This window comes from Pieris napi, chromosome 13, assembly GCF_905475465.1.
Source record: "Pieris napi chromosome 13, ilPieNapi1.2, whole genome shotgun sequence".
NCBI classification, from domain to species: Eukaryota; Metazoa; Arthropoda; class Insecta; order Lepidoptera; family Pieridae; genus Pieris; species Pieris napi.
This window is the reverse complement of record NC_062246.1, coordinates 10,507,628-10,528,043: the sequence shown is the minus strand read 5'-3', so window position 1 is coordinate 10,528,043 and position 20,416 is coordinate 10,507,628. Positions and strand designations below refer to the sequence as shown.

General features: G+C 34.8%; 2 protein-coding genes across 5 annotated transcripts in view; one reads left to right on the top strand and one right to left on the bottom strand.

Annotated features, from left to right (window-relative positions):
- The first annotated feature begins 347 nt into the window (after window positions 1–347).
- On the top strand, window positions 348–6,076 carry LOC125055092 (vacuolar protein sorting-associated protein 37A-like). Its single transcript, XM_047657331.1, has 6 exons — window positions 348–667; window positions 756–1,084; window positions 1,472–1,653; window positions 1,918–2,049; window positions 2,572–2,746; window positions 5,686–6,076. Exons 2-6 carry the CDS (start codon window positions 793–795, stop codon window positions 5,808–5,810), a joined length of 906 nt encoding a protein of 301 aa, XP_047513287.1. The 5' UTR covers window positions 348–667; window positions 756–792; the 3' UTR covers window positions 5,811–6,076.
- Window positions 6,077–8,845: 2,769 nt separating this feature from the next.
- The window catches only part of LOC125055090 (fatty acyl-CoA reductase 1-like), a 33,598-nt gene continuing 22,027 nt past the window's right edge, over window positions 8,846–20,416 (bottom strand). For all 4 annotated transcript variants that reach the window (XM_047657322.1, XM_047657324.1, XM_047657323.1 and 1 more), the window contains exons 10-14: window positions 20,135–20,243; window positions 18,618–18,795; window positions 14,857–14,927; window positions 9,543–9,800; window positions 8,846–8,998 (exon numbers count right to left, since the gene is read on the bottom strand). In XM_047657322.1, coding sequence (XP_047513278.1) covers window positions 8,875–8,998; window positions 9,543–9,800; window positions 14,857–14,927; window positions 18,618–18,795; window positions 20,135–20,243 — 740 coding nt within the window. In that variant the 3' untranslated portion in view covers window positions 8,846–8,874. The remainder of the gene's footprint in view (window positions 8,999–9,542; window positions 9,801–14,856; window positions 14,928–18,617; window positions 18,796–20,134; window positions 20,244–20,416) is intronic.

Below are 20,416 nucleotides of genomic sequence, written 5' to 3'. Positions count from 1 at the left end.
AAAAATCGGGAAGATAAGTAACTATTCAAATTGTATCGAGAATCAGCCAGTTTTCGGTCAACCATCATCGGTTGCTAGCTCAACTTATCTGTTTACCAATCTATTCCTTTTTTGTGTGTGGAATTGGTGTGGCTTTAAAAAATACATTTTACTGGACATAATTCAGCAATTAAAAATATATATTAGGTATATGTTCAAAACAAAACTCTTGAGGTAAGTCTAAAATATAAAAAAATCGAGAAGTATTTAAAAAAAGGATAACACTGACAGAATGACAAATAAAAATATCAAAGCTGAAAGTGACACTAAGGTTTGACAATTTATGTTACTGTCAGGCTGTCAGTTTTGAATTATCAAAATGGAGAAATAGAAAAGTATTGATTTCATGATTTATATTGCTTTGTATTTACTGTTGAGTATTTACTATATTGTGATATTAACTTTGTTAAATATTGTTGTTACGATTCAAAAACCAAATAAAGTGTTTAAGTACAAATTTAAAAGTCTGAGTTAACAAATAAGCCTTAAGTAATTATAAAGTTACATGCTTTCGAAGTAAAGCAAATTATTATATTGTATGTATTCAACTTTCCAATAATACCTTTTTCTTCATTAATAAAATACTTATCTGAAACCTATTAGGTTTTATACGTTTTATTTTACACCGGTAGGTATTAACAGAGCTACTACGTTTGTTGATATGTTGAATATTTAAAGAAGTTCTATAAGTTCTAAATAATTATTTTATTTTCCAGAAGATACCTAATATCTTTTCTTATTGTCCATCTCACCATGATACCTAGACAGTATTATACTGAGCGTGACTTACGAAAACGTCAAATAGACGCACTAAAGGTTTTTAATGATAATGTTACGGAGGTAAAAGAACATGCTGAATATAAAGTGGAGTTTACGGCAAATTCAAGGAACATGGTTCTAAATATTGTTCTTAGTCCAGAATTTCCAAATGACAAACCTGCTATTTTTGTTAATCCAGTTTTTAACCATCCATGGTTAGGAGAGAACTCAAATCAGGTTGTGGGTGCACCAGGACTTCTAAATTATACTGTTCATTCTGACTTAGGTAAGGAAAGCTTATATTGTCAGTCGTAATTGATTTTTAAATGTTGTTTATTAGCCTGACTGTGTTGGTGTAACTAAGTGTGTTTTCAAAAATTTAAATAAAATGTAATTCTTTTGGAATGCTTAGTAATAATGCTGTGGCTAAACACTTTGTGGATGTTAGCCTCTGGTGTCTGCCGCAAGAAGATGATCAGCCTTCTGTGTCTCACAAAGTTGATTTACGGAAATTAAGAGTAAGATTCAGAGTTGAGACTTGCATGCATTGCTTTACTGTACAATCAAATATTAATCTGACACAAAAGTTACCTTAAAAATTGTTAATTAACATTTGGAGAAGTTGAAATCATATTTTGAAATATAATTTGTGACTAATAGTTTTCTTGTTCAGGCAGAGTAGTGCAAGCAATAATAAGAGAGTTCCAGCGCTCTGTCCCAAGTATCGCCAATGAAGATAAGTCAACTGACACAAGTCCTCAGTCCCATATTAGTGCGAATTCATTGATGTTTCCTGAACTAAGTGAATTGAATATTGAAGAATTACAGGAAATATTAGAAAATCCAGACTTGCAGGTATTACTTTGGATAATAACTATTTGTACTCTTGCTTTTTTATGAATTTAGCACATTCTTGAATAAAGTAAACCCATAAATTCCTAAATGATTTTTTTTTGTAAATTGACAAACTTTTGCTGCACAGAAACTTATATATATGTAGTTTATAATATGAATATTAAACTTACTTTTGTAGATACTTTATTTTACAATACACTTAACAGTAGTTAGCTTACTTTTTATCTAAATGTAACAATAACCAATAAAGAAAATTATATCTAGGACAAGTTATTAGAAAACAATCCACAACTAGCAGAAATTGACCAGGAAACAGAAGAGTTGATGAACAGTATTGAGGAAATTGCTCAAGACAATCTCAATAAGCAGCAAATGCTTGATGATATGAAATCTAAGGTAAGTTTTTTGAGAATATGAGAATATCTTATATTAGAAATATTATAAAGCTGAAAAGTTTTATTGAAGACGAGTCATTTTAAATTCATTCTTGAAATATTGCAATATCGAAGTGTTGTTTAATTTGTTAACATTTTGCAAATTATTTTTACATAATGTTCAGTGTTTATATAAATTAAAGCTTGTCTCTTGTATTTTTCAACATTGCAGAGGCTTTACAATAGTTTCATAAAGTTGTCATATACATCAGTACGATAATTTGACACTTGAAAATATTGACTTTCTATATTTATGTGGTTTACACATATTCATCCAATGTTCACTCACTAGGTCTCTTGTGCATACAATGCATGCTACTATTTAGACTCTACATCTGAACATGCTTACAAAAAATTTCTTATAATCACTTTTCTATTATGATAGCTATTCTTATTGTATACTTTTGTAGCAAATCATAGTTAAAGATTTTCACCTTAACATAGTTTTTCCAAATAAAACAATGGTGTCAACTTCTAATTAAAGGTACTTGAAGGTATATCAACAATAGTTCAAATGAAGATGAGTTATGAAGATCTGAACAAACGGTACCAAGAGTTATGTGAGGGATATTCACCACACCGTATCAGGGATTGCTTGAAAGATGCTGCAATACGGGCCGATGAAGACGCTGAAGCTATAGCTGAGCAGTTTTTATTAGGTAACTTATTTTAGTTGTGGCTAATGAAGTTAACAAGTATTAAATACTAACTTTTGCATTAATGGCATTTTATCCATAGTGAACAGCAAATGAATTATTTTTCATATCAATAGATGTAATGGTGTTTTGAAATACATATTAATATGTCGAATAAAAAAATCCACTATAACTAATAAGGTCGTCACGTAAGGCTGACTTATTTAGGAAGCGTTCAAATATTACGTAACGTATTTTGGGAGGGGGGGGTCCTTTTGTAAAACGTTACGATGCGGGGCGGGGATTAAATTACGCGTTATTGTTAATATTTTTTTCGACTTACACCACATAATAGTAACTAAAGAGTCAGTAGATGGTCACGAAACGTTTTACTATACTTGGGTACAGTACTGTACTTGGGTACTGAAAACGTTACGACGAGTTACATGGGGGGGGGTGCGTTACGTAATACTTAAACGCTCCCTTAACACCTGCGGATCCTCTTCCCTGTGTACTCCAAGTCTATAATTGTCGCAAATTTTCTACTTTGTGACAATTATTATAAAAAAGACGCAGAGTGTAAACGAAATTGGTGTACAGCTTGCATGTCTTGTGTACAAGTCATGTCATGTTAGTTTTAGTTTCATTGACGCCTAAAGAAAAACATGGCATATGTATTATATAAATAAATAATTTATTAATTATTACCCAACTATCAAGGGAGCGTTCAAGTATTACGTCACGCAATTTTTTGAGATTATTGACCCCCCCCCCCCCCCTCCCCCATGTAACGCGCCGTAACGTATTTCTGTACCCAAGTGTAGTAAAATGTTTCGTGACCATCTAGTGACTGTTTATACCTAAAAGTTACCATTATGTGGTGTAATGTCGAAAATAATATTAACAATAACGCGTAATTCAATCCCCGCCCCACATCGTAACGTTTTGCAAAAGGAAAAAAAATCGTTACCTAATACTTGAACGCTCCTCAATCTATTAAAAAAATCTATGAATATAATTTTTTATTGCTCATAAAATTGTATATTTTTATTAGAACACAACTCGATTTCACCAAAGAACCTATTTCTGTTTAATATTTAAAAATATATATATATTTACTAGTGGACACGACAGACGTTGTCCTGCATGATATTTCAAGCGATTAGTAAAGCAAAGTATGAAAGTACCGACTGCAGCGTCATCTGGCGGGCTGATTTATGAATCTAAACCATTCCCAGATCCCCTTGAACACACACAAAAAATTTCATCAAAATCGGTCCAGTCGTTTGAGAGAAGTTCAGTGACATACACACTCACAGAAGAATTATATATATAAAGATAAGCTTAAGCCATGACATATTTTAGTGAAATCCTAAAAATTTCAGGAAACGTATCAGTGGAGACGTTTCCTGAAATTTTTAGGATTTCACTAAAATATGTCATGGCTTAAGCTTATCTTTATATATATAATTCTTCTGTGAGTGTGTATGTCACTGAACTTCTCTCAAACGACTGGACCGATTTTGATGAAATTTTTTGTGTGTGTTCAAGGGGATCTGGGAATGGTTTAGATTCATAAATCAGCCCGCCAGATGACGCTGCAGTCGGTACTTTCATACTTTGCTTTACTAATCGCTTGAAATATCATGCAGGACAACGTCTGTCGTGTCCACTAGTAAATATATATATATTTTTAAATATTAAACAGAAATAGGTTCTTTGGTGAAATCGAGTTGTGTTCTAATAAAAATATACAATTTTATGAGCAATAAAAAATTATATTCATAGATTTTTTTAATAGATTGAGGAGCGTTCAAGTATTAGGTAACGATTTTTTTTCCTTTTGCAAAACGTTACGATGTGGGGCGGGGATTGAATTACGCGTTATTGTTAATATTATTTTCGACATTACACCACATAATGGTAACTTTTAGGTATAAACAGTCACTAGATGGTCACGAAACATTTTACTACACTTGGGTACAGAAATACGTTACGGCGCGTTACATGGGGGGGGGGGGGGGGGTGGGTCAATAATCTCAAAAAATTGCGTGACGTAATACTTGAACGCTCCCTTGATAGTTGGGTAATAATTAATAAATTATTTATTTATATAATACATATGCCATGTTTTTCTTTAGGCGTCAATGAAACTAAAACTAACATGACATGACTTGTACACAAGACATGCAAGCTGTACACCAATTTCGTTTACACTCTGCGTCTTTTTTATAATAATTGTCACAAAGTAGAAAATTTGCGACAATTATAGACTTGGAGTACACAGGGAAGAGGATCCGCAGGTGTTAAGGGAGCGTTTAAGTATTACGTAACGCACCCCCCCCCATGTAACTCGTCGTAACGTTTTCAGTACCCAAGTACAGTACTGTACCCAAGTATAGTAAAACGTTTCGTGACCATCTACTGACTCTTTAGTTACTATTATGTGGTGTAAGTCGAAAAAAATATTAACAATAACGCGTAATTTAATCCCCGCCCCGCATCGTAACGTTTTACAAAAGGACCCCCCCCTCCCAAAATACGTTACCTAATACTTGAACGCTCCTCAATCTATTAAAAAAATCTATGAATATAATTTTTTATTGCTCATAAAATTGTATATTTTTATTAGAACACAACTCGATTTCACCAAAGAACCTATTTCTGTTTAATATTTAAAAATATATATATATTTACTAGTGGACACGACAGACGTTGTCCTGCATGATATTTCAAGCGATTAGTAAAGCAAAGTATGAAAGTACCGACTGCAGCGTCATCTGGCGGGCTGATTTATGAATCTAAACCATTCCCAGATCCCCTTGAACACACACAAAAAATTTCATCAAAATCGGTCCAGTCGTTTGAGAGAAGTTCAGTGACATACACACTCACAGAAGAATTATATATATAAAGATAAGCTTAAGCCATGACATATTTTAGTGAAATCCTAAAAATTTCAGGAAACGTATCAGTGGAGACGTTTGTCTTGAAATTTGCTGAGAAACGTGCCTTGGGCCAAGCGAGAAGGGCGCGAGAAGAAAGATTGGCGCATCAACTAGCTCAATTGGATCGAGCTACTACATAATTATACATTGTTCCAGGTTTGATTCCGGTGTGTTTAAAGCAATAAAATTACTGCTCCATGCAGTGATCAGATCAGATGTATGGACTGATTCTCGAATCATAGGGCCCAACAAAGATCTGAGTATGTTCATTGTGACATAGGCCACCATTTACATTGTATGAATTTATAAACATACTAGCTGGCCTGGCGAACATCGTAGCGCCTAACAGTCGATTCTTTATTTTTTTTAATAATTATTCTGCTATTCGGGACACCGGTCTAGCTAAAAAAAAGAAAGTTGATAATATAACAAATACATTATGTCAAAAAATAAAAATTTACCTTCCCGGAACCCCTCCACTAACACTTGAACTTTATGATATGGTATTAAAGTTCAAATTGCCTTTAAATATTATTACGAATATTTTGTATGGGAATATAGAAAAGTGTTGTTTTTAGACTTTTTCACTCAATTTTTTTTTAATTTTTCTCTCCGTAAGAACCATGCTCGTACTTCAAGGAATATTATAAAAAAAGAATCAGACAAATCGGTCAAGCCGTTTTCATGTTATGTCGTGACAACGGATGACGGGTTTCATTTTTATATATATAGATTAACATTAAAATGTTATACTTTAGTTAGTATCGATATTATATATGTTCTAACGTGTATATGACACCGGAAGGTAACAAAAACTTTAGTAAGATTCTAAACGGGAGATAAATTGTATTATTTTACGCCCACATTTTCGCAAATTTAAGTTTTTTTTTTTTTTTTTTTATTTAAGACGTCTCGTGGTAAATTTATAAACTAACGGATATCCATTCGTAAGATTCTAAACGGTTAGGTTAGTTTAGTGACGTGACTTATTCAACCAATCAGAGCGCACTGCCGTTTGGTTATCGCTTCTCATTATTTTACGCGTGAGTTCAGTAGGTTTATCAATTTGCGAAAATGTGGGCGTAAAATAATACAATTTATCTCTCGTTTAGAATCCTACGAAAGTAAATTTCCTAGGAATTTGTTATATTCCGGTAACATAGGGAGCGTTCAAGTGTTACGTAACGACGTTTCCTTTTGTAAAACGTTACGATGCGGGGCGGGGATTGAATAACGCGTTATTGTTAATATTATTTTCGACTTTCCAGTACTTTACACCACATAATGGTAACTTTTAGGTATAAAGAGTCACTAGGTGGTCACGACACGTTTTACTATACTTGGGTACAGAAAAACGTTACGGCGCGTTACATGTGGGGGGGGGGGGGGGTGTGTGTGTCAATAATCTCCAAAAATTGCGTGACGTAATACTTGAACGCTCCCATATACAGTCATTTTAGTGAAACTTGGACGGTTGACTAGATTCGCTCTGAAAATATTTTAAATACCGGCCAAAATGGCTTTTTGTATACAATATTAGACAGTAAAATGTCACAGTTGATTTAAAAGTTGACTCGCCATAGACCTAATGTCTAGCGAACATGAGCTGTATTGTAATATAAATAAAATAAAATGGTTCAATTGAGGCACTTGATTCACGTTTTTAGGTCTCGTAGATTTAAATAGTATAACGAACTGTTTATAAAGTAATTACTAAGTGTACGTTTTGTATAGTAATAAAGTTGATGGAAATAACTTTTAATAACGCCATCTGTTATTTAGATTTTGCAATATTAGACATTCCTATTGTATTTAATAAATTATTACAAAAGATTTCTGTTTTAATCCCTATTTTATACTCATTCCATAAATGCGAAGTGTCATAGAAACTCAGTCTTATCGCTTTTTTAAGAGATTTGATTTGAGAGATATCTCATCTGATTTGATTTATTAAATTTTTGTAAGCTTTTAGTAAGTATGTAAGCTTATTACATTTTAATAATTAGCAGCACGCCATCTGCACCTATTATCGAGGCCATACATTGGATACACATTTTATAACTTGTTTCTTTCTTCTTTTCAGTTTTTTTGTTGTTAGTTTGTTTGAAGTTTAGTTTATATATAATGTTGAGAGAGTATACAATGGATTACGATAGGATTAAAAAGTAGCCGCAATTACATATAATTAACTTTTGTACAGTTATTAATGTTAATTAGCTGATAGTACAGTTATTAATGTTAATTAGCTGACATAAATTGCAACTATATATTTTTAATACAATTTACGTCACTTTAAAGGAAATAATGTAGAGTTTTAAAAAATGGTTGCCGAGTCAGCCGCAACGTTACGCTTGCCAGGTGTTAACAGGTATATTTTTGTTAACTAATTAGTCATCTATTTGATTTAAATACAATATCAAATTAAAGTTATATATGTCCTGTATACTGTCTAATACATAGTTGCAACTAGGTTTAAAATTGGCCGCAATGGTTGCTTTGCTTTAAAGGTTTCTCATCATCGGTCATCGGTTTGATACAATTTTCTTTAAGATATGTAAGGATCACTATGCTTATTTTCAATGTACGAGCAGGTGCAAAGATAAACAGCTCTAGGTTTAAACAACTCAATTTCTAACCACTAGGCACGCTCAACCACTCAATTTCTAACCACTAGACTTTCCCTACAAATAGTCAATGGATATCTTTTTAGTTTGTGAATTGTGCTTCAGATATTCACTATGAACAAAATGATTTTATATTAATACTTATATTTTGTTTCTGAATTATATTAAGCTGAACTTTTCACCTATTATGATTTGATTTTGATCAAATATCAAATTAAATATATAACTGAGTCGATAAAGTCAATAGTTTAATATTTCACTTATATCATAAAAATTAATCGCAAAATATATTGCTCAAAGACGGCAGGTTACCAATTCGAGTATGTTTTTTTATTTTTATTCCTTAAACTCTGAGGAAGGATTTTATTGAGAGAAAAGTTGGGAATAAAAAAAACATTCAAAATTTTAGCTTTATTTTGGAGTTAGGTTCTTTACCAGCGAATAGCTTATATTGTGTAGCATAGGAAAATGTGCCATATGTTGGTATTTAGCATAGGCCATAATTAGGCGAAACGAAGCTGGCGGGGGCAGCTAGTGATATACACACACAGTAATAATTTAAAACCTTTATTTCCAACAATTACAACCCGATAATAGCGTTATATGTATAACTTAATGCTGTGAACAAGATATCTCTGCTGTACACGTACCACGCAACCGCAGAGTATAAGGCGATTCTCAATGTTTTATCCAAAATCACCATTCTGAAAGCATAATTTTTTTCATTTAACATTACCAGATTTAAGGAATAATGAAAGTGGATCTCGTTGAAACTGGTTAGGGTGCCTACGTCGTCAACCTTTATGTTCAGACGTAAATTAGCGTTTACTTCCGCCCATGGAGACCAGCACCGCCGGAAGATTACGGGTTTGACAGCGCTATTTTCTTGAAAGGCTCTAAGCCGTTCGGAAATACCTCTTCTGATAACGGCTAATGCAAAGTGGTAAATTTCGGAAAATTCTTATGTTCGAACTGTACTCATTAAGTTAAAGATACCGGCAAACATCTTGAACATTAAACAAGGGAGTGGGGGAAAGTTTGCGCAGCGCGGGACACAAACGTCAACTGATTTACCAATCACGCGATCGACACGTCACTTTTCCGCCGCCCTCCGTCCCAGTGATACCTAAAAGTCGCTTCTGCGCAGGCAAGGACATTTGTTCAAGATGTTTGCCGGTATCTGTACTAACAACATATGATTTCAGTGCTAATTATCTTAAGTAAGCAGTAATTAACGAAAATAAATACCTTCTATAATGCGCTTTTGCTTTCGGCAGATCTTCTAACTTTTCGTTTAATAAATACATTTTTCCTGCGCGTACACCAGTCTTGAAGTATTCAAGCTGGTCCACCATTTCCACGGCATAGTTAAACATTTTTTTATCTTCCAATTTAAGTTTTTCACGTAAGGCCAGTAAATTTTTGTTAAGGAATTTCCATTGCTGCGTCAGATACGGGTGAAGGGCGATGTTGGCTGTGTATATGCGTCGTTGTATTTTGAAAAGCCTGGAAAAAATTTACCCGAATGGAAGCTAATTTTAGTAGGTTCGTATATACCTAGTATAATTTAATAGGCCAATGGGAAAAGGGATACTCTTCTTTAATAAAATCCCGGAGGTTCTCTCTCTGCCTTTTAATAAATTTAAGAAATGTATTAAAAAAAATCGACAACAACAAAGAAGCAGGAATGGATGAGTGATTTCATTATACAGCTAATGGAAGATCGGAGATTGTGCAAGAATATTGATTGATCCTCTGCGCTATAAGGAGCTCGATAATATTATCCGAAAAGAAATTAAGAAGGCTCGTGAGACGCATTTCAAAAATAAGTGTGAAATCATGGAAGAACTGCACAACAAACACGAAAGCTTTAATGTGCACAAAAATATTAAAGAAATGTTGGGACTTAAGTGCAGCAATTTAACTAGCTTAGCCGATACAAACGGGCAGCTACTTTTTAGTATTGAGGCCAAGAAGGATAGATGGTTCGAATACACATCAAAAATGTTTGAAGACCCAACAAGACACCTCGCAATGTCCTCAACTGGTAATGATACTGGCCCACCCATAATAAAAGCAGAAATTTTATATGCGATAAAATCGGCTAAACTGGGCAAAACCCCAGGTCCAGATAACATCCCAGTAGAGGTCGTTAAACTCTTGGAAGGGGAGATCATAGACTTACTCAAACGATTATACAATCACATTTATGACACAGGTGACCTCCCAACCGAGTGGCTAAGATCTACGTTTATTACCCTCCCGAAAAAGAAAAACGCTCGAAAATGCGAGGAATATCGTACAGTTAGCCTTATGAGCCACGTGCTAAAGTTATTTTTGACCATCAAACATAACAGGATAAGAAGTAAGTGTGACGAACAATTGGAAGATAACCAGTTTGGCTTTCGCTCTGGTGAAGGTACACGAGAGGCTCTTTTTGCTCTGAATGTCCTTGTACAGAAGTGTCAAGATATGCAGAATGACGTCTTCCTATGCTTTATAGACTATGAGAAAGCTTTTGACAAGGTAAAGCATGACGTTCTCATAAATCGTTTAATTGACACCGGTCTCGATGAAAGGGATCTAAGAGTAATCAGAAACCTGTACAAAGACCAAAAAGCAACCGTAAAAGTGCATCACGAGGAAACGGATGAGATTAGTATTTACCGTGGTGTTCGTCAAGGTTGTATATTATCTCCGTTGTTATTAAATGTATATTCCGAAGCAACTATATCAGAGGCCATTGAGGGGTTAGAGGTTGGTGTGAAAGTTAACGGAAAGATCATCAACAACATTCGCTATGCTGACGACACTGTTTTAATAGCCTCGTCAATGGATGATTTACAAATGCATATATATACTGCTCAAAACAATTACGGGAACAAAACTTTAAAGTAGAAGAAACTTTTTACTTAAGGTTTTAATTATTTCTGGCCACTAGATAATGTTAAGGCATTGTCGAAGAAAATAAAAAACAAAAGAGCATCGGCGTTTTGGTTAGTAGTCCTATAATAAAGTGGCAGTGTGTCTAGAAACACCTAAAAACAAAGTGACGTCTTTGAATTTTCATTACTTTCTTATCACAGAAAACACATTTTAAGCAGTTTTTTTCAATCTTTTGAGTATTAATAGAAATTGAAGTGAGCCTTTTGAGTATTGTTATTCATTGAAGCGAGTGAGTTTAGGTCATAACGCCAGATCTGACTGAATTGCATGTCTCCCGAGCTATCGCTTTGCTTGAAGAGGGTCGAACTATGCGTTATGTAGGAAATGATCTAGGAGTAGTCCCTTCTGTTATCTACAGACTTTGGAAGCGATACCGTGAGACGGGAGAATACTCACGAAGGCGTGGTCAAGGTCGAAAGAGAAAAACTGCACGTTTGCAAGATCGCTACATCGTCAACTGTGCTTTACGTAACCGCACCACAACTGCAAGAGATCTACAAAATACACTAAGGACGGCTGCTGGTGTAGAAATTTCCGACCAGACGGTAAGTAATAGGTTGTTGGAAGCCAATTTGAGATCACGCCGACCACTTCGGGCTATGCGTCTAACAATTCAACATAGACAAGCTCGCCGACAGTTCGCGCAAAATCACGCTAATTGGCAACTTCGACATTGGAGGCCAGTGATTTTTACTGACGAATCACGATTCCGTATAACACGTTGCGATGGTCGTCTCCGTGTTTACAGACACTCAGGCGAGCGATACAGGGCAGCAGCAGTCCAGGAACATGACAAATTTGGATGTGGCTCTGTGATGGTTTGGGGCGGAGTTAGTTTGGACGAGCGCACAGATCTCGTCGTTGTTCCCGGGCGCTTGTGTGCTCAAACTTACATTGAAAATGTGCTCGAAGATCATGTTTGGCCCGCAGCATATGGTATGGGCCCAGATTTTCTTTTAATGCAAGATAATGCCAGGCCGCATACTGCAGCCATCACGTCAGACTACTTACGACAGCAGGAAATCCGTGTAATGGAGTGGCCTTCCATGAGCCCTGACCTAAATCCAATTGAACACATTTGGGACTTGCTTGACAGGCGCATCCGGAAGCGTCCGATTGCACCTCAAACACTGCAGCAGCTCACTGAAGCGTTGATTGAAGAATGGGAGCGAATTCCACAAGAAGATATTCGGAGGATCATACGAAGCATGCCGCGTCGTTGTCAAGCCGTGATTAGGGCTCATGGAGGCCACACACGTTACTGAAAGTCACTAAAGACGAATATTCAAACGATATAAGAATATTTCTTTGATGGACCTTTTTTATCACCAATTAGTTTTTCGTCTACAATGCACATTTTAATTTTTTGACGTGATAACGTCTTTAAAATCGTTTTAGTCGGGTGACATGTTCAGAAACTTGTGTGATGTGTCACACCAAAACCTCACGAGCGCGATCGCAGGTATAACGAGAGAGAGACGGACCGATCTCCCGTCTCATCTCGAGCGCTGCCAGTCATTCCGTGAATGTATGAAGTAAAATGTATATCATAGTCGAATAAGTAAAGTTGTCATTTTACACCCGAAATTTATCATCAAAAGTGTGAATAAAACGATAGATGTAATTTAAAATTTGAAAAAATTGTTATCTTCATTAATTCCTTACTTCCCAAAAACTTATATCACCAATAAGACGTTATCACGTAAACATCTCGATCGTAAACCTACTTTACAAACAACCAATATTTTTTTTAATAAAAAAGATACAAATTGAATTTTTTTATTAATTGTAGTAATTAACAAATTAACAAGGTAAAAAATAGCGTACAAGTTAATTTAAATCAAATTTTAGTTTAAGCAATAGAAAGGAGAAAAATCTTGTTCCGCTAATTGTTTTGAGCAGATATTAGAGCGACTCATGGCCACGTGTAATACCTTTTCAGAATCCCTATTAAATGCGCCAAAACTTGTAGTACAGGGACACTTTTCGGTGGAGTAATTTTTTTTCACAGTGGGGTCCAAAGTAAAGAAAAATTTATGATTTGAAAAAAATGTTATATCGTATAACTTAATATTATCTTCAATACACTCAATAAACAACTATAAATAGTATGTCTAACGCAAGAACTCATCAGTACCGATCTAGTGGATATTATGAAAAAGATACAGGTGTAGATTTTTTCGAATTTTAATAAGAATTAGTAAAAAAAAGTCAATTTTCATATAAAAACAAAAATAAATCATAACTCTGCAGGGGTTGACCTTAGAGACCTCCCGTAGAACATTTTTTTGCCGCTGATGACCTCAACTATCCCCTATTTGCGTTTGATCCACGACTTTTTGGCCACCCTGTATATAAAGTTCATGAAACTAGCAAAAGACACGGTCTGACTATTAATGCAGTAAAGACGAAGGTGATGGTCATTTCTCGAAACGACACTTTAGGTCCTAATTTATCCGTAGGTGGTAGAACGTTGGAACGGGTGCGGAAATACAAGTATTTGGGAACTTGGGTTACAAACGAGTGGAGTCCTGATCAGGAAATTAGGTCTCGAATCGAAATTGCCCGAGGATCTTTCAACAAAATGAAGAAAGTTTTGTGTTGCCGTCACATGACCATTAAACTCCGAGTCCGACTTCTCCTTTGTTACATATGGCCAATTGTTCTGTACGGCTGTGAAGCTTGGACAATTAAAGAAGATACCCGCCGGCGCTTAGAAGCATTTGAGATGTGGTGCTATCGTCGCATGCTTCGAATAAGCTGGATCCAGAAGGTCTCTAACGAGAAGGTTCTGAAACGAGTTGGAATGTCGAAAAGCTTTTGCAGAACATGAAACAACGGAAAGTGGCGTACCTGGACCACGTGTTGCGCCATGACCGCTACGACCTCCTTCGATTAATTATAATGGGTAATTATACTGACGGCCAACCTCCAGTAATGGAGAGGCACTAAAAGAAGAAGATTAAAGAAAAGCTGTGTAAAAAGGCTTACTTACTATAAAGTTAATGATGATTAGGCTACTTCTAATTAATTTGCAATATTTGTTTTAAAAGTTAGTGTTGTTTGCCATAGTCATTTTGTATGATGATTTGCTATTTTAAAAGAGTACCGAGAGTTTTTTACGCCGGCTTTTTCTCTCAGCCTACACCGTCTGTCTTCTTTGCCGATGATGGAGGATGTCTACCGATTCAAATTTAATGACGTGGAATAAGTGATACCTGTATCTTATGTTCCATAACCAACATATTTCATTTTATTATTTTATTTTAAAATGAAAAAGAGACGGAATCTCTAGCCTTTTTATAGAACAGGAGGTTCACCTAATGTTAATTGATAAAGCCACCAATAGACAGGATTAGGTCGAAGGCTAATGCTGCTCTGGGAATTGAAACCTACTATTTAGGTGTAAAAAAACAAGTTTGGACAGCGACATTATCAAGCCTTTTGATTGTTTTCTAAGCCTAAACCAAGCACCTGGAGTAACTCAAAGCTATAAACCTATTTCACTTTTAATTAAAAATATGAAATTAAGTAGGAGACTGTTTCTTTTTTTCTTGCCACATAATACTAAGTTGAAAATAAACATATCTTTCTTTATATATAGATATCTACTTACATAGGTTTCCTTCCGATGATTCGCAACACGAGGTCGACAAGTATGGCCGGAAGTAAATGGAATAACAGAACCTGAAAGTCGATAGTAAAATACGGAGTGAAATATACAACAAATAGAAAAAAGAAATGTGTTTCTTGTAAGTGGGTAAGATATTTTTTTGCCGCAAGTAAATTTAAGAAAAACTTTGCCCACGTCTTTACGAGTTTATTTCGCAAATTCTCAAAGTGGCGAAATCCAGCCCTTAATTATCATAAAAATTTCATCACATTAAACCTCTGGTCATTTCCTTACGGCCGCTTTCTATACTCGATCTATAATCTAAAATTATTTCAAAGTTATTTTATAGAATGCGTCGATCATACTAATATCAATCCAAAAATACCGATCGGTCCTCCCAAAGATGGTTTACAAAAACTTTGATCTATCGATCGGTTATTGAAAAGTTGTTTATGAGAAACGGATTGAAATATCAATCTCTAGTAGTAAAAATTGGATTGGGGTTAAGTATAGAAAACGGCTGTTAGAGAACCCCTTTCCCTTCCCGAATTCATGTTCATATATACGTACTATGTTAGGGCACAACTGTAGGGCTTCAGTTTTAGCCTCTCATATATTTACGGCCAAAACCAATATGCAATCTCAATCCAATTTTAGCTGTCATAGACTGACAATTCAATCCATTTCTAAAGAAAAGCATGCCAATATTCAATACATGGACTGAGATACCAATCTAATTATTCAACCAATCGTTCAGAGGGTGGATAAGAGATTGAAGATTGCCCTCTGTATGAAAATGAATGTTTACTCATGCCAACAACCTATCTGTCCATTTTGACAGTGCTTCGATTGGCCAAATCAATCTCGGATTGCTATCGGTGAAACTCGTATGATTTGGGTTTGGGATTGCGACCTAACTTAATATTCATTGGGAAAATTTATTCATCTTCGTCATCTTCCAGTTCTAGTGATAGTGATTTGGAAGTTTAAATGCAATACAATCTTAATAAATATCTCAATAAATTCTTGTCTACTTCTGTGCGAAGACATAAGAAGACAAGAATTTATTATATCCAGAGCCTGAATAACGCCGAATTCACATTTAGATTTAGGTTAACAAAAGAAGCTTTGGAGACACTTTTACACAAAGTGATGTCTATCATATATGACTTCTTGCAGGTTTCATCTTTTCATCAACTTTTGTAAAAAAAAATTAAATATTAGCTACAACCAAAAATATTTGTTACTATAGATACTACCTACTAACTCCACTTCAAAACCTCAAGACTCCAGCAGAACATCTTTATAACGAATCTCAAATACGAAGCAAAAATGTAGTGGAAAGGACATAATATGGTGTTTGGAAAAAATCGGTTCCCCAAAATCGGTTTGTCAAAAAAGGTTTTGCTTCAAGTATCTCGTGTACAAGCCGTGATAGTGGCATGTGCAGTGTTGCACAATATTGCTATTGATATGCGAGATGAACATTTTGAACTACTGCAACAAGTAGATGAACAAGCTGATGATATTGATCAAAGCGCAATTGACAACGTGGGAAATGCAAGTGTGCGAAGTAATCTTATAAGTGATTATTTTGCTTTATTACTATAATATTTTATAAATTACAACATTTTTGAGATAAATTAAATAAAAATTCAATGCTTTTATTTAAATAAAAATACAATTTTTAGTACAATACATCCTCGCTCCAGGCACAAAATCTATTATTTTTCTAATTTATTTAACAATATATTTTTTTCTATGGCCCATAATTCTCTTTTATGCTCTCTTTCTTCCTCTTCAAATGCCCATTGCTTTCTCTTATTTAGAAGCTCTTCCTTTCAATTGACTTTCATTTCCTTCGACAGACAACAATATCATGTCTTTGACTTTTTCCTCGATAGGGGGTAAGAGGAGTAGCAGCACTAGGGCCACCTCCTGTACGATATGTTTCAGCATGTATCAAGGCAGACTTTTTTCTTGTAGCCCTCTTTAGGCTTTAGCACTGCGAAAGTTTACCCCACTTGTGTTATTAAACAGCGCCTCCAGCGTCTTCCAGCACTGCTCTTTCTCCTGCCAGGTGACTGAGTCACTCTTTTTATTTTCTAATATATTTTTATAGTCAGCAACAATCGAAGTTAAAAGGTCAACTTCTTCCCGGCTGAAATTGACGCGACGCTTCTTTCACGTTTTTGCGTAGACATTTTTTTAAGTTAAGGAACCAACCTCGAATCACAAAAACAACATACACAAACTACTCAGAGAATATTTATATTTGTAATAATATGTATATAAACAAAAATACCATATGAAAATGACAGCCCGTTTCGTTACAAGTAATATTAAATAACCAACAAAAAGGTTAAGGTTCTATGTTTTTCTATAGAATTTTGTAACTTTATTTGTTCGTAACAAAAAAACAAACAAAACGTTGCATAGCTATTTGCTACTTTATCCATACATTGTGAAACAGACCCTATTAGTCTTACTTATTTTATTTCGTTCCAAAAACAGCAAACTTTTGGTATGCTTGAACACAACATATTGCATTGAACGAAACGCGGTCGAGAGGCAAGGATCACGCAAAAGATTGCTGTCAATCTTTTGTCAAATAAACAATCGGATAGCAGAAATGTTTATTGGCATGCAGATTGGAGTTCGGTCTTTAGATATCAATCAGTCCAAGATTGGTTATAATCATAGATTGAGGATACATTATTAATTTTGGCCGTTAGTCATCTTGTTTTGTCATTATCATTACACTTAAAAACTTCTGTCATTTATTATGCACTAGCTGTTAAACTGTGTGTAAAAGTTTATTGTATATTTTGTAACATTGCCTAAAAATTATTCTTAAAAACGAAATCATTCTAATTTCACCGTTTCATCGGATGTTGTGTATTGCCGGCCTTTTAAGAATTGGTAGATACGCTCTTTTCGGAAAGGACTGAAGGCAAAAATTGGTTTGGAAATGTGTTGTGGAACGACGGACGTCCAGCTGATACGTGTGGAATTACGTATTCTGCTTTAACGTCCGATGATGAAACTCAGCTGCGAAATTAATCTGAACAATTCCTCTGAACACTCCGTGGTTAATGCGGTAGAACCCTACTCCTACTAACCCAATTCGTTAAAAGCATTTTTGAAGTGAAACTTCTTTATCGGGGTTGGAAAAAAATTTTGTATAACATTTTTTCGTTACGCGTCACATTTTTCGGTTACGCGTCACATGTTTCGGTTACGCGTCACATTTGACCGTTACGCGCGTCTTTTTCTTGTCCCTACCAGGGTTGATTCAAAGAGATTCTAAACCATTAATAACAAAAATGTATAATAACGATAACAATGATACTAAACATTCTATTACAATTTATGAAATTCTGTAATAATCTTAGTGGTAATAAGGTAAAATTAAATTAATTGTATTATTTGTATTCAAGTCTGTGATATTAAAAGCCTTTTGTTAAACTTTATCTAATTTAACTTTATTTAACCAATTTCTGTAAAGTTGCATATTATAGATAATTTTTCGAAAAATAAGGTCATAAAGAAGTTTCACTTCTAACGTGTGTACACTAGTACACGCACATTTTTTTTTCCTGGGTAGGGAGAGGAGAAAGGGAGACCTGTACATCAGGGTAGGTACTCCGCATTAGACTAATTAAGATTTTTGACGGACTAGGCTAATATTATCAAATATTTTTCTGTCTACTTGATGAGGCACTGGCTGAGTAATGCGGGGCTATAATATAAAGCTCTCTTACCCTTAAATTATAATACAATCTTGACTTAGTAACCCCACCATCTTGCGCCCACAATACATTATCTAATGGTATTTCGTTAAGGATTTCTTTGCCGTTTTCAACAATCTCGCCAACCGTCATTATTTGCATGTGACTGCTGGAACAGTGGTATACTTCCACTTCATCCGTAGCTTCTAATCTGGAAATTATTATATAATATTAAACATTATATATTGGATTGATGCCTTTATTCTCTGTCAGTATGTTATAAAAAGAACATAGCAACTTGCTGTATGGTCAGGTTGCCTCTGACATAGGCCTCCTTTAACTTTGGCTATTCTATTTTATCCCAGGCTAAAACTATTAGCAATTATTGCGACACAAACATTCTCCGTCTACCATCACTGCGATGTGATCACCCAGAATCGACCTATCAAACTTATCAAACTAACTTGTCAATCTTAGCCACTAAGTCCTTCGGGCCAGTCGGTGGTCACACACCCTTTAGGTTGAAGGACTGTTCATCATCCTTCCTCCACACGATCTTTCCACCACCACGAGATCAGATGTGGTTTCAATGTGATCTTTTTGTTTGTCTTATTAACCCTAGAAAGATAACGTACGTCGAATCGACGTAGTCGATTTAAAAAAATCTATATTATTTATTTCTATATACGCGCCATGGCACTGGCCGTTCCTGTCAACTCAGTTGACCCAAGTAGCTTGCAGGTGACAGTCGTGTTTTTTAGATAAGTGCAATACCTTCGTCATTATATACCTACTGGAGAACATAAGTCGAGCGCCTGTCCTAAGTGTATTGAAGGGTTAGCCTTATATATCAATAAAAAAATATTAGTTAAGGTTGATCATTTTATAATAAGTTTAAAAAGTTGATTTTAAAAGTTTATATCTTAAACTAGCCGTTTCGCGCCCGCTTTGCTGGACGAATTAAAATCAATTTTATGTTTCATTATTTTATTTTTTTTCATATTTTTATTATTCTTCTTTTTAACTTCCCGCTAAGAAAATTGAAATATTTCGAAAATCGAGTTTTTAACAGATGTTGACGTTTTGCGGTTCTAGGAAGCCTCTTTTGTTTTTATTAGCGGGAAAAATTTTCATAAAAGTAAAACAGAAATAAAAAAATGAAGGAACGTTGGAATAAATAGCCATAAACCATATAGGAAAAATTTCGCATCGAATGGTGGTAGTTTCATGTCGATACGATCAGTGGTTTAAGCGTGAAAGAGCCTCAAACGACCACCATTTTCTTTTTATATATCTTATATAAATTATAAGGCTGATGAAGAGACTCCATCATGTTTAAGTTTTTTAATGTTAAAAGAGCTGTGTTTAGTTTATTTAAGATTTAGCACTTATGTTTTTTTTATTTATTATTAAGCATATGATATACAAATTCCAGCACTCAAACATTTATACGTCAAAATGACGTATGGTTATCTTTAGTGTATAGCAAAATATGGTTATCTTTCTAGGGTTAAGAGTATGAATGAACACAATTATGAAAATACACTCACTTCTTGGTACCCCTTAGCCAAGCCCCCGCGATGAACATCTTAATAGCAACATCTACTGGTATATAATCTGCAGCCAGATCGGGATCGGAGTACACACTTCGAAGAATACCTGAAAATCCAGATCATATGAAATAAATAATGTCCACATATGTACACGGATATCCATAGTTGCTACCCTCACACTTATAAATCAACTGTCCTTTAGTTTAATTAACTATTAATTAAAATTTTTTGGTTTAATATTTTTTAATATCTTCGTGTTGGTTATATTTGCCTAAGTGC